We start from the raw sequence: 13,080 nt of genomic DNA, 5'->3' as shown, positions 1-13,080 counted from the left end.
TCCCTTTAAGCCTCTCTGCCTTTCTCCAGGCACTGGAAGTCTCGTTTCTCTAAGTTGCTTGTGCCCACTTCATCATTCTGCATTTTGAAGCAGAGAAGTCGGTTGAGGTGTTAAAGGAGTTTGGAGAAAATACTGGAGTGGTGGGGGGGGGGGGGGGCGCAAATCCCTCACCGTCTTTCTTTTCCCTCTACCTACACATCCCCTTCTCCATCTCATACACCATTTGCTACTCAAATCTTACGCTTATTTCATGGGGCTAGGTTGAGCATATCGGGTTTGGGTCAAATTCTTGTTGATCCATATTAACATAAATAAATAGTTTTTTTATCAACCGATATGACACGAATTTGACTCAAATTCACCCATTTGATAATTATGTTGATCAACATATTTATAACTTTGAACTATATAGTTCACATTTAATTCATTTTAATTTTTTTTAAATAAATGGATAGATTCAGTTCTAGTACAAAATTTAACTCAACCCTGATTATTAAATAGAATAATTTAATTTTTAAATAAGTTATATGATTTATGTTTTTAACCCAATTATTATTATTATTGGTGTTGAATTTGAATTGACTTATACAATAAAATGCTTAGATTTTGATACAACAGGACCACCACCCATCTTCAAGAACTGAAAGAAATAACAGCAACAGCGTAGGGCCTCATCGCTCATCACAATAAGAAAGATGTTTTGGTGAAGAAGAGTAAATTGACTACATACATTCTCACCCTCCTTTGCCCCCCACTCAGGCAGGTTGACACTGAATGTCATCTTCATCAAATAAAAAAAGCCCAAAAAATGAAGATAATCACACACAACATGAACAGTCAATAGCAGCTGTCTACAACAAAAACCCAACCCACAAGCCAACACCCTTGATAACCTCTCAGTTCATTGGAAAGCCAACTCCATTCCATTGGCTCTTCCCAGTGTTTTTATCATGTTATGTGTTTGGCTGCCTTCCTGTACATATTTGCCTAATTTAATGCATTGTACCAAACATTGTATGTGACCAACCTCCAAGACAACAGCCTTCTTAAGAAACTTCACTTCTGGGCTTCTGGGTTGGACCCCACCCCCAAATACATGAGGGCCAGTCCCCCAACCCAGATTAACATAAGAACACAGTCTTCTGATGGGAATTATACCAAGGTCCCACCTTGTAGATTTGTAGCTTCAGCACAAGATTCATCACATGTCTAGGGCTTGTGACCACCATACATTATGGCCTACTTATATCTGTAATCCATTTTTTTTAATGAAGTCAATGTTACATTTACCAGTTCATCTTGATGGGTGCATCTACACTATGCTAATCCTTGCTTTTGCCTCTTTCTTTTCATAAAATAAATTGAATTTAATTCCAATTAAAGTCAATGTCAAATTTACAAACTGAAAATTGCCCCCATACTTACTCTTTTTGAAAAATAAAATGACCTTCTAGGAAAGCAAAAGGAGAAGGTTTAGAATTATAATATTCAAAATAATTATATAAATATGACAAATGATTGAAAATAAGGTATTACAAATAAATGTTGTTTTTAATAAATATTTGAAAATAAAATAAGTAAATTTCAAGTTTTTCGAACAATTTTCATTTTGAAAAGTTAAGCAAATTTCAAGTTCTTTGACCAATTTTCATTTTGAAAACTATTTTTAAAAATTATTTTCAACTGGAGGGTGGTGATTAATTACAAAATTGCATGCAAAACAAAATAGTTGACTTCATTAAGACCCTAAACCATAAAGTCTCACGTTGTATCAGGCTAACAGCTAGTGGTTAAGGTTGGTGGAGCCAAGTGCATGCATGGAACATAACATTGAGGTTTGCATGTCCGGAGCCTCAAAATAAAATTTAAAATAATATTAATAATAAATAAATAAAATGAAAGGTTGTGATTCATGCTATGCATGTTCAATGGTTGGCCGTCCGATTTTATGTTCTGCGGTGTCTTGAATTCCCAGGACAAGGGTAGGCACACCGGAATAAAACCCAAATCTTCCCAACCAGGCTTGTGTCCTTGAGAGTTTGTTAAATAGACCAATTTTCTCTCATTGGCTTAGCATTAGCGATAAGACCACCAAGTGGTGAGCAATATGCAAGTTTGGAAGTTGGAAAGCAATTAACTTATCTAATATGCCCATCCTTTTTTGTTTACATTAATTATAATTTTTTTATAAGTATTGAGGGGATCCTTAATGAAGTAGTCCCTTTATGATCTCATAATACAATATTAGAACTATATCCAATAATCATATTCTCAAGAACACTTACCAAACGTCATGTTCTCAAAAACATGATATAGTCATATTATAAAAAATATAGGTTTAATGTCATGTTCTAAAAAACATGGGTTAAACACTGTATTATCAAGAACACGACACATAAACTTAAAAAGTATTTAATCAGTTAAGTAAAGTTATTATTCACTCCGATCAGGAGATGACACGTGGTTACTTGATAAATATAAATATCAGAGAACCTTAAAAAAATGACAATAAAAAAAATTAATGTACTTACAAGTATACCCATAAAAATCCATATGAAAATATTTTTAAAACAAATATCTATAATAGATAAAAGGCAACGTGTGTGAGAATAAACTATGATAGCATAGATAGAAGAGGATTTGGATATGCTTTCCTTAAGAAATACAAAGAATAAGTATAACTTTTAACATCATATATCCTCATGGCATATAATTGATTGGTTCGATGAACCCAAAAGGCAGTCAATAAGGCAACATGGTGGGTTACATTAATTTTATCAAGATGGACTTACTATTCCAATTTTGAAATCTTGGTTTCTTTTTCAGGGAAATATCTTATTGAAAAGGTAAACGATACTGAGAAGCTAGAGAACCACTAGCTTGTCATTTCCCTTTGCGTAACGAAAGGTCCCAACTTATCCATTGAAGCTAGACAGCGCACCACCTCACCAGTATAGAGAGTCCAGAATCAAAATCCTGGAGTCCCACGTATAAATGAAGATTAATTATTGACAAAGTGGTGAAACAACCTCCCAATATCTAACCAACAACTGGCCAAATTAGTGGCCAAGAAAGGGGTTTAAGCGGTTTACCCCTTTTGTTTTAGGCTGATGACAGTTGACACCAGCACTTATCTTTTAAAAGTTCCTAAGAGGGTCATCCAATTTCATTTGTCCCAATCAGCAAGTAGACGGCGAAAGTTGGGAAGTGTCATAAAATAGAAGTCCCCCCAAGTTCTGATTATCCTTATGAGGATATGAATGGATATGGGAGATGGGCATGTGTCAGTGGGATGATATATATTCATATATTTATATATATTAAATAAGTGTAATGGTGGGTGGTGTTGCACGTCAACAGCAGAAGCTCTTGGCGTTGGGCACAAGGGCCAGACATAAGCATCGTGGAGAACGGGGACATTTAGGCATCTGGTTTGTGTGCCTCAAACTCTTATGTGGGTGGGACGTGGACCTACCAGTTTCTTCCATGTCAGTCAGAGTCTGGGCCCCCTGGGTTTGTTCGCACCATAAAACCCCATGTGGTGGACAAGCTTACCTGCACTTTTTGGCTGCCCACTTGGACTCCTCTCTCTCTTTTTTTCTTTTCTTTTCTTACTAGAAATCTTCAACAATTACTTGCCTCCAAAGTAGTCTAGAAACTATTGAAAGACTGTTTAGTGAGTGAAAAATCTAATCCATTACTTGCCCGTGAAGTAGTCTTATTCCAAATCATACCTTAAATTTAGGGTCTTTTCCAGTACAATCCTATACCTTGGTCATATCCCAGAATAAGAAGATACTGTATCTAAATTCATGATTTTATACCTGAGCTCTTATATCTTAGTAGAGATTTATAATTTAATTTTGAAACATAAACCTAAAGGTGGTCCCACGCCCCACAGTACGAAAACGGGAACCCACAAATGGGCTTCCACGAACCATCGGGCTCTGCAGCCACATGTTAAAATAGTAGCCAATTTCTCCACCAGACAAAACCCTCGGCACGTAAAAAACACAATCCACGGCTCTGATCGAATGCCCACTACGGATAAGGATAAATCGAGGGATCCCGCCTCCGTTAACTGCCACCAGTCTCAGCCCCCTGCTTACGTCACCTAACAACCTTTTCACTAATTATCCGTTTATCCTCCCACACATATAAATACACATTCGCGCTTCTGTCGAAACCCAAACTCTGAAAATTCTGGGAGTGAGGTGGAAATGGAAGCTCAGACTGGTGTTTGCTCGTGGATCAGAGCCAAGCGTATCGGCGAGGGCTCGTTCGGGACCGTTGATCTTGCCGTGACGAGATCGGACGGCGGCGTTTTCGCCGTGAAGTCGGTTGATCGGAGAGTGGGTCAGGAGTGTCGGGTGGAGGCACTTGAGAACGAGATTGGGGTTCTCCGGCGTCTGTCGTCGCCGTATGTGATTAGGTATCTGGGGGACGATGTGAGTGTGGAAGGTGGGACGGCGCCGTTTCGGAACCTGCATGTGGAGTATATGCCAGGTGGCACCGTTGCTGAATTGGCGGTGCTTTCCGGCGGGAAGTGTGCTGACGTGGACGAGAGGATTGTGCGGTCGTACACGTATTGCATCGTCTCGGCTTTGAGGTATGTCCACTCGATGGGGCTGGTGCATTGCGACGTGAAAGGGAGGAACGTCTTGGTCGGCGGCGGTGCCGGCGTGGCGAAGCTCGCAGACTTCGGGGCGGCGAGGAGGATATCCGGGGAAGTGGGTCGCCAGAGTGGCGCGATTTTGCCGCGTGGGAGCCCGCTTTGGATGGCGCCGGAGGTCATCCGCCGGGAGTATCAGGGGCCGGAGTCCGACGTCTGGTCTCTGGGATGCACAGTCATCGAGATGGTCTCCGGAAAACCAGCGTGGGACGATCGCGGCGCTGATACTCTCTTTCGAATTGGGTTATCCGATGAGCTGCCGAAGTTCCCAGCTCAGTTATCGGACTTGGGCCGCGATTTTCTCGAGAAATGCTTGAGGAGAGAGCCCACTGAAAGGTGGAGCTGCGATCAGCTGCTGCAACACCCATTTATATCATCTTCATCCCCCAATTACATCACAGACGCATCCCCGAGATCGGTCCTCGACTGCTTCAATTTCAGTGATGACGACGATGAAGAAACCGAACTGAACCCCAATCCTGCCCCCAAAAATTCAGTATCTGCCCATGATAGAATCCGAAAATTAGCTTCAAACAGAGGGCCAGTTTGGGAATCAGAAGATTGGATGGACGTCAGGACATGGATCAGTGACAGAGCAGAAGCAACAGCGGCGAGCTGTTGTGGGGACGAAGGAGAAGGGACCAATTCGGCATATTCGAATTTCACAGGGAAAACAGAGGAAAGTGAGAAAACATTTGCCGAATATCCGAGTACACGTGGCACTCCCCTATTGGACACTGTTGGTAAGCTAGGGTGCGACCCTGGGTCAAGCTGTGGGTACGAGTCAGGGACGAATGGCTCGGGGGAGAGTAAAGAGACTGGGGTTTACAGCCATTGTAAATTAATATTACTATTATCATATTTGAGAATAATGAGAAGAAATTCACAAATTTTTTATATTTATATTATTTATCTTGAACCTCTGACTTTAATTGACGCATGTGACCGACTCTTTCATAGCTACCAAAATGATATCTCTGATTTGGTATGTTATACAGTTGTACAATCATTATTCCACCAGAAATTATTGTCAACCTCCAGTAAATTAATGTAGTACAGGTTGTCAAGTCATAAATATTGAAGACAGAACGACAAAATATTTATAAATCTTTCAAACTAGGTTATTTATTGTCTGTTTCAACCGATTATATGAAAATTTTCTAAAATTATTACGTAAAAAGTAAAAACCCTATCTTGCTTTGGGATTCCGTTTGGGAGTATTTTTTAATTTTAAAAATAAATTATACATTTAATCAAATTTATGAATTACTTTTAAAAAAAATTTTAAATCATTATTTTTCAAGAAATACATAATATATGATTCTCTTAAAAACACTTTTATTGAAATAAGTTAAATGTATTTAAAAAAAATGTAATAATAATTTATTAACTTTATTTTTATTTTTATTTTTCTAATATAAGATTAAAATAAAATAAAAAAGTAAAAAAGCATACATAAAAGGTCAATACTCTTTTATCCTTGTTTCTAGAACTGTTAGAAACTTAGGAGGAAGTTGGATAAATTTGTCTTTCACTCGACATGAATTAATAACTTAATTTAACTTTTTAAATAATTTTTAATAAAATAGTGAAATTTAAAATAATTTCATACCATGTAGAGTCTAAAATTCTTCGATTTTTATATATTCTTAGTAGTAGTAGTTAATTCTTTTTAAACACCATACATATAAATTGTTTTTAGAATATATTTAAAAATATTAAAATCAAGTTAAAAATATTTTAAATTTCTAAATAAATTTTTGTTTTACAAAATATTAGAAAATAATTTTTAAAAACTATTTTTTATTACTGTTTTTAAAAAATAATTATCAAACAAGTCCTTAATAACCGATGAATAAAACTTATTGTCAAATAATTATGAAATTATTATTATTATTATTATATTCTAGGTGATATTTTTTCGTTATAAACCCAAAAATAAATAAATAACATTGCAAAATTCTGATCCTACAACTTTGAGTGGTTTGATTTGGATGCATGAGCAGTGCTTTCCTCGTTCTTTCCCACTCCCAAGTAGAGCCTATAAAAGAAAATGATTGATCTTGTAAGATTCCACCATTTCATTTGGGCTGTAATAATTCATCCAACATTCTAAAACAACCGCATTTTCCTCCCAACTTCAGACAACCAACCTGGCCATCACCACTTCCGCAACTTTTTCCCAAGAAACAAACAGGGCACAGAAAAATCCAACCACAAAAGCTCACTTCTCTCCGTATCATTGCTGCCCTCCCCCTAGTTCCCAGCACTTTCTAGGAATAAGCACTTCCTTTGCCACGCCAAAACCTCTGCCAACTACCTGTGTTTCATATTCTCCTGCTGGGATTTTATTTTATTTTATTTTTCTTATTTTTTTAATAGTTTAATTCACCATGTGTGATGGAGTGAAGCTACTGTGAACGTGCTATGAACTCGTCGGCTATGACTTTAATGGGATTTTTCCCTTTTTTTAAGGTGGGGTTTGGATCCCAATTGTCCCAAAGATTCCATAATCTTAATCAAGTTGTCAAGAAATTGTGATACAGAGCTGGATTATAGATTTTTTTATTAGATGCCTTTGCCTAAGTTGTTCATAAATCAAGGTGTTAATAACATGTGATTTTTAAGTTACGAGAGACAAATATTTTTTACGCGATGATATATATACAAATATATTATATATGGCACTTACAAATGATGATTCATTTGATTTATACTCACGCGTTTTTAGAACCGTAAGCCCAATACATATAAATCGAAAAATATCTATAATTTGCTATCATGGGATCTTATGCTTGAATTATGAGATTGATGTGATTGTTTTCAAATGAAGAAGTTTGTTTACAAGAGTTAATGAATCAGTACGTACAAACGCGTAATGGAGTCATGATGATGATGAATGTGGACAATATCCATACAATTTATGAAAACATTGCTTTATTATCAGTATGAAAGTACTCTTTAAGCGTGTGGGTCATAGGGGCCAGTACTTCAATGAATATAAACGTGTTTTTAAGTTGTAAATTGGGTACATATATATTCATTCTATTGTTTTCTTGCACGATGATGAATCGGGTACATATATACGCGTTTTATTGTTTTATTGCATAATGATGAGAATGTTTTGTATTGTCATCATGAGAAAAGCTTGATATATTGACTATTGTAATTATTATAAAATTACTTTATATTCCAAATGGGGAAATTATGTCATATGAGCTATGTTGATTATGTAGGTATATGAAATGCATCCTAAAGTTGTGATTGCTAGTGGGCCCAAAATAAATATTTATGTAGTGCACTTCTATAGAAGTTATTAAATTAAGAATTATCATATTTACGGGGAAAAGTAAATAAATTGGTAATTGTTGTCATTAGAAGATTACCTTATGGATGATTCTTGAATTTGCATTTTAGAAAATTTTTAAGGATTTCAAGTTGTAGAAAATATATTTATTAGGGTCTTGAAAAAATTTGTTCTTTAAAAAAAAAAAATTCAAAAAATTGTTTTTTTTTTTTTGGACAAAAAAACAAGTTTTTGATAACTTACTCCAAAAATATAGTACCTGTCTGGAAACTGTTTTTGCTAACATTTTTCTATTATCCAAAAACCAAAAACTGTTTTATATTTATATTTTAGTTTTTTTTTTTTTTCACTTCTTTTCTGATGAATGTTTTAAGAAATAATTATATAAACATTTGAAATGATTAAAGATAAAACACTAAATATAAAAATTATTTATAAAATATATTTTAGAAGCTCGAAAATTCTTCAAAATCTTAGATGTAGAAAACTGAGTGACTATAAATGGTATAAGGAAATATAGCTAAAGTACACTCAGGAACATACTGTAATCAACCCCATTGGAAAGAAAGATTCCTCAATGGGTTACCAAGCACATTTAGTCAAAGAGTTCAAATAAGAATCAAAGATATATACAATGGTATTATCCCTTATGATTATTTGACTTATGGACAACTAGCAAATTTTGTTAGCCAAGAAGTATTAAATCTTTGTTCCTTGATCAAAGTTAATGCTAACCTTGAAAAGGATCCTTCTTCTTCAAAGGTTTCCTTGCCAATCCCTCCTGATGCTATCCTTCTTTAAAGAACTTCTTTTCCTTTTGATAAGGAGTATAAGAAGCATCTCAAATTTTAAAAGAAAAAAGCTTCAGAAACTTTGTCCCAGTTTTCTGACTTTTGTTCTGATGATGATACTGCATCCTCTGCTTTTTTAGGGAATGTCAATGAAGACATGTGTTATGGACTCTCATACACACCCCTGGGTTGATGCATCCAAGACCTCTTCAAACTCCGTTGTCAAAGCCCTTCAATTAAAGACAAAACACAGCTTCAAGGTTTTTAGGAAGTCTAAACTATATGTCAGACTTTTATCCTAACCTTAGAACCACTATCAAACCTTTGTTTTCTAGGCTTAGACAAAATCCAAAGCCCTGGACATAAGAGCACACAAATATAGTCAAATGGATAAGGTAAAAAATATCCTGAACGACGCCAAAAAATAGCTACCATTTTTTAAACCAATTTTGAAAATCATTTTGATTTTTTTATTTCATCACCCCAATGAAAAAACCAAGAGTGATCAAAAGAACAAAAGAAAAAGGTATAGTACCAAGCGTCCATATAATCATGATAATTATAAGACTTTGACCTAAAATTTTCAGAAAACATTTTGTGACCCCCCCCCCGTTTTTTGAGAAATTACTTTGAAAATTTTACATTTTGAATAGCAAATTTCTGTAGAGGCTTCATTTTGAATGTGAGAAATTTCTACAGAATCAGTGTCAACTAGAATAAACTCATAAAATTTACGAGTCTTTTCTAGGTTGTTTTGGAGAAAAAACTTTCCTTTGGAAAAGATTTTTGAAAAATCTGGTTTCCTAGAGTTTGAAATTTGAAATGGTTTGAGAACCAGTACCTTCAAAACATGGGCCTTAGCCACATATTGCTGACTTTGATTTGACGAGGCCTTTTGAGCAAAAGTTTGTTTGGACTGGTTTGACGGCAGATTTCCAAGAACTTGGAATCTGTTTTGAGATTTGGGTTTTTCTTGTTGGACTTGGGGCATTGCATAAGAGGCTTTTGAGGCTTTTGAGGTTTTTGAGGCTTTATGCTTTTGAGAGCTCATTTTCCCTGTAGAAACTTACACTAAAGAAAATCAGGGAAAGAATTTGAATCACCTTTGATAAATTCAATTTCAAAATAAAAAACGAACAAGATAGCTTGCCATATTGCAAATATTTGTTTTGAAATGATGTTTTGAACATCTTTTTGGAGAATTTCTTTTGCACTTTTGCAATCAACACGAATAATAATTTTTTTGTTGAAAACATCTTCTTGAAATTTTTGAATGCATAAAACTATTGCTAAAATCTCTTTTTTGATGGTTGAATAGTTTTCCTAAGGTCCACTCCATATTCTTGAATGAAATCGGACAATGGAGATTTGATTTTGAAAATCTTGTTTGAGTATACCACTATATCCTATATTAGAGACATCTATCTCTATAATAGGGAAGGCTTTTGGGTTAAGGATTCTTAAGCAAGGAAGACTCCTAACTTGTTCTTGACTAGTTTGACTATGTTTATGTGCTCCTGTGTCCAGGGCTTTGGATTTTGTCTAAGCCTTGCAAATAAAGGTTTGATAGTAGTTCTAAGGTTAGGATAAAAGTCTGACATATAGTTTAGACTTCCTAAGAACCTTTGAAGTCGTGTTTTGTCTTTAATTTCATTTGAAAACTTACTTCAAAATTCTATTAACCTTTGAATTGGCTTAATGGTTCCCTGGTAGATTTCAAATCCTAAAAATCTAATCCTGTTTGAAATAGTTTGATATTAAGGGTGGAGACAACTAAATTGTTTTTTCTAACAAATTTTTGAAAAGTTTCTAAGTGTTTGAAGTGATGTTCCAAATGTTTGAAAATATAAGAACATAATCAATATATACTAAGGAGAAATTAGTATATGGATTGAAAATGTCATTCATTATATTTTGAAAATTTGAAGGAGCATTATTTAAACCAAAATGCATCACATTCCATTCATAATGCCCAAATAGAACGGTGAAAGCAGTTTTATACCTTTTTTTTCATGAAATTGGATTTGCCAAAATCTAGACTTCATGTCAAATTTTGATAAAATTAAAGCATCATGAAGGCATCCTATAAGGTCTCTCTTGTTAGCTATAGGATACCTTATCCATTTGAGAACCTTATTCAAAGGCTTGTAACTAATAACAAGTTTAGGACACCTCTTTCAATTTCCAAGGGTTTTTGAACATAGAAAGCGACACAACTCCGAGGAGATTGGCTCTTTCTAATGAGGTTTTTATCCAATAAATCTTTTATTTCTTCTTTGCAATACTCGAGCAATTGAACATTTATTTGAATTGGTCTACCCTTAGTAGAAATTTGACTTTCATCAAATCCTTCAACATAAGGTAAAGAAACTTTATGTTTATTTCTATTCCAAAAGACATTAGGAACAGAAGAACATAAATCCGTTTCAATTTGTTTCTTAATCTTTTCAACTCTTATTTGAATGTCTTTTTGTAAAATATTTTCTTCTATCCTTTTGTAATGTATTTCTTTACTTAGAAATTTGATTTGTTGTTTTTTCTTTTGAATTAAGTTAACTTGATTATCTAAAAAATTTGTTGTTTCTTAATTGTTTTTTTTTTAAGATTGTTTTAAAATATAATTATATATAACGATTAAAAATAAGGTATTATAAATAAAAATATTGAAATAGATTAAAAAAAATTAAGTTTTTTTTTTTAAATAATTTTAAAAACATTAATAATTATTGTTAAAAATGTTCATACTTTTTAATAATTGTTTTCGGAAAGGCGGTTGCAGTTTGACAGGGTAGTACTCTACGAAATAATTTTGGGCTGATGGTGGAAAAAAAGCGTTAACTAGATTCTAGACTAGCCTAAAGATTGGATGGGCTGAAATTAAATGAATATGACATACAGCCCAAGAGATAAATAAGGCCCATTTGGCTTGGGATGGGCTATCCCAGAGTCCTCTCAGCCACCGAGATGGTCACACTATTCTGGTCCAATTTCAGATACTCAGCCCGGCCGATAGAGTTGAATCTTTCATAACTGATAACCTTTCTAAGATAGTTTAAACACGTTTTAAAGTCTGGACGGCCCATCGTTGCATGTAGACCCCCACAAAGGATGTCTGTATGGCTATCTATATGGCTTAGCATCCGGTATCTAGTCCCACATATTCTAGCCTTTCAAGCCCTGAAGGTCTATTGGGCCCATTGGGTCTATATATAGAAGACGGATTTTACAATCATACAATTAAATTTTATATCTAGGAATTTTATTTTACTAAAATTTTAATTAAATAAAAACACTGGTATTTTTCTTTGTGTAAAACGGTGTGAGTTTCATAGTTAACTTTTTTACCTAAACATTTTATCCTTTCCTATTTTAAATTACTTTATTTCTTATATTATTTATTGTTGTAGATAAGACCATATCATCGAGAATATTTCAAATAGATATAACCGTTAACTTCTAAAACATCTCAGAGTTTTTTCATTCTTTCTTTTTATTTGTGTTCTCGTTTTAATAAGTTTATTTTTTTTTATTTATTTTTCTCTTTTAATGATTGAATTGGATCAGAATGATGATCGAGCAACGGTCAAACTGACTAATCCAATTCAATTTTTAAAACAATGTTTTTTATATCCATGTTTATTTTATACCTTTTTTTTCCCCTTTCATGAGTATTGCTATTCAGTAAGAATAATTATCTAAAAGAAACCAATTTATATGCATTTTGAAATTTATTTTATAGTTTTCAATTTTTTTTTTCACAATTAATTCTTATTTCTTATATTTTTCTTCGATATGTGTTTGATCAAGTAAAAGAACCGTCAATGTAAAATAAAATTTGTAAAACTTTTGTTTTAAGTTTTCACTGACATAAAAAAAATAGTGAAAATAAATATGATTATAATTTTATATATTACATATATAATGTTATGAGATATATTATTATAAATGACAATGTAGCGATTTTAGCTTAAAACCAAATAGATCTAAATTTAAGTGAAGCTTGATATAAAGCTAAATGCATAAATCTAAATAGTATATTTATTTTATTAATGTCTTATTGCCTTAAGTGTGGAGTGTCAAATATTCATATTAGTAATTGCATGCCTTTGTCATTACGTATGTTTGTTTTGGCTTATACGCGAAGCATAAAATGCTTGAAAACCAAATCCTTGACAAAAAGGGGATAATTTAACATAATTTTAAATATCTTAAAATATTAAGATTTCTTATGATTATAAAAATCTTAAAATGAAAGTTCTATTTTTTTTTTTTTAAATTTTGCTTCTATTTTATACAGCAATGTTATGATA

The 13,080-nt window shown here is 33.7% G+C and overlaps 1 protein-coding gene across 1 annotated transcript; it reads left to right on the top strand.

Annotated features, from left to right (window-relative positions):
• The first annotated feature begins 4,152 nt into the window (after positions 1–4,152).
• LOC117917030 (mitogen-activated protein kinase kinase kinase 18) lies at positions 4,153–5,726 on the top strand. Its single transcript, XM_034833260.1, has one exon. The coding sequence runs from the start codon at positions 4,221–4,223 to the stop codon at positions 5,724–5,726; it is 1,506 nt and encodes a 501-aa protein (XP_034689151.1). The 5' UTR covers positions 4,153–4,220.
• The last annotated feature ends 7,354 nt before the right edge of the window (positions 5,727–13,080 follow it).

This window comes from Vitis riparia, chromosome 6 (assembly GCF_004353265.1).
Source record: "Vitis riparia cultivar Riparia Gloire de Montpellier isolate 1030 chromosome 6, EGFV_Vit.rip_1.0, whole genome shotgun sequence".
Lineage (NCBI taxonomy): Eukaryota > Viridiplantae > Streptophyta > Magnoliopsida > Vitales > Vitaceae > Vitis > Vitis riparia.
This window is presented reverse-complemented; position numbering and strand designations above follow the sequence as displayed.

Coding starts and splice junctions, on each gene's coding strand:
- LOC117917030 (XM_034833260.1), top strand. CDS start 4,221: ATGGAAGCTCAGACTGGTGTTTGCTCGTGGATCAGAGCCAAGCGTATC.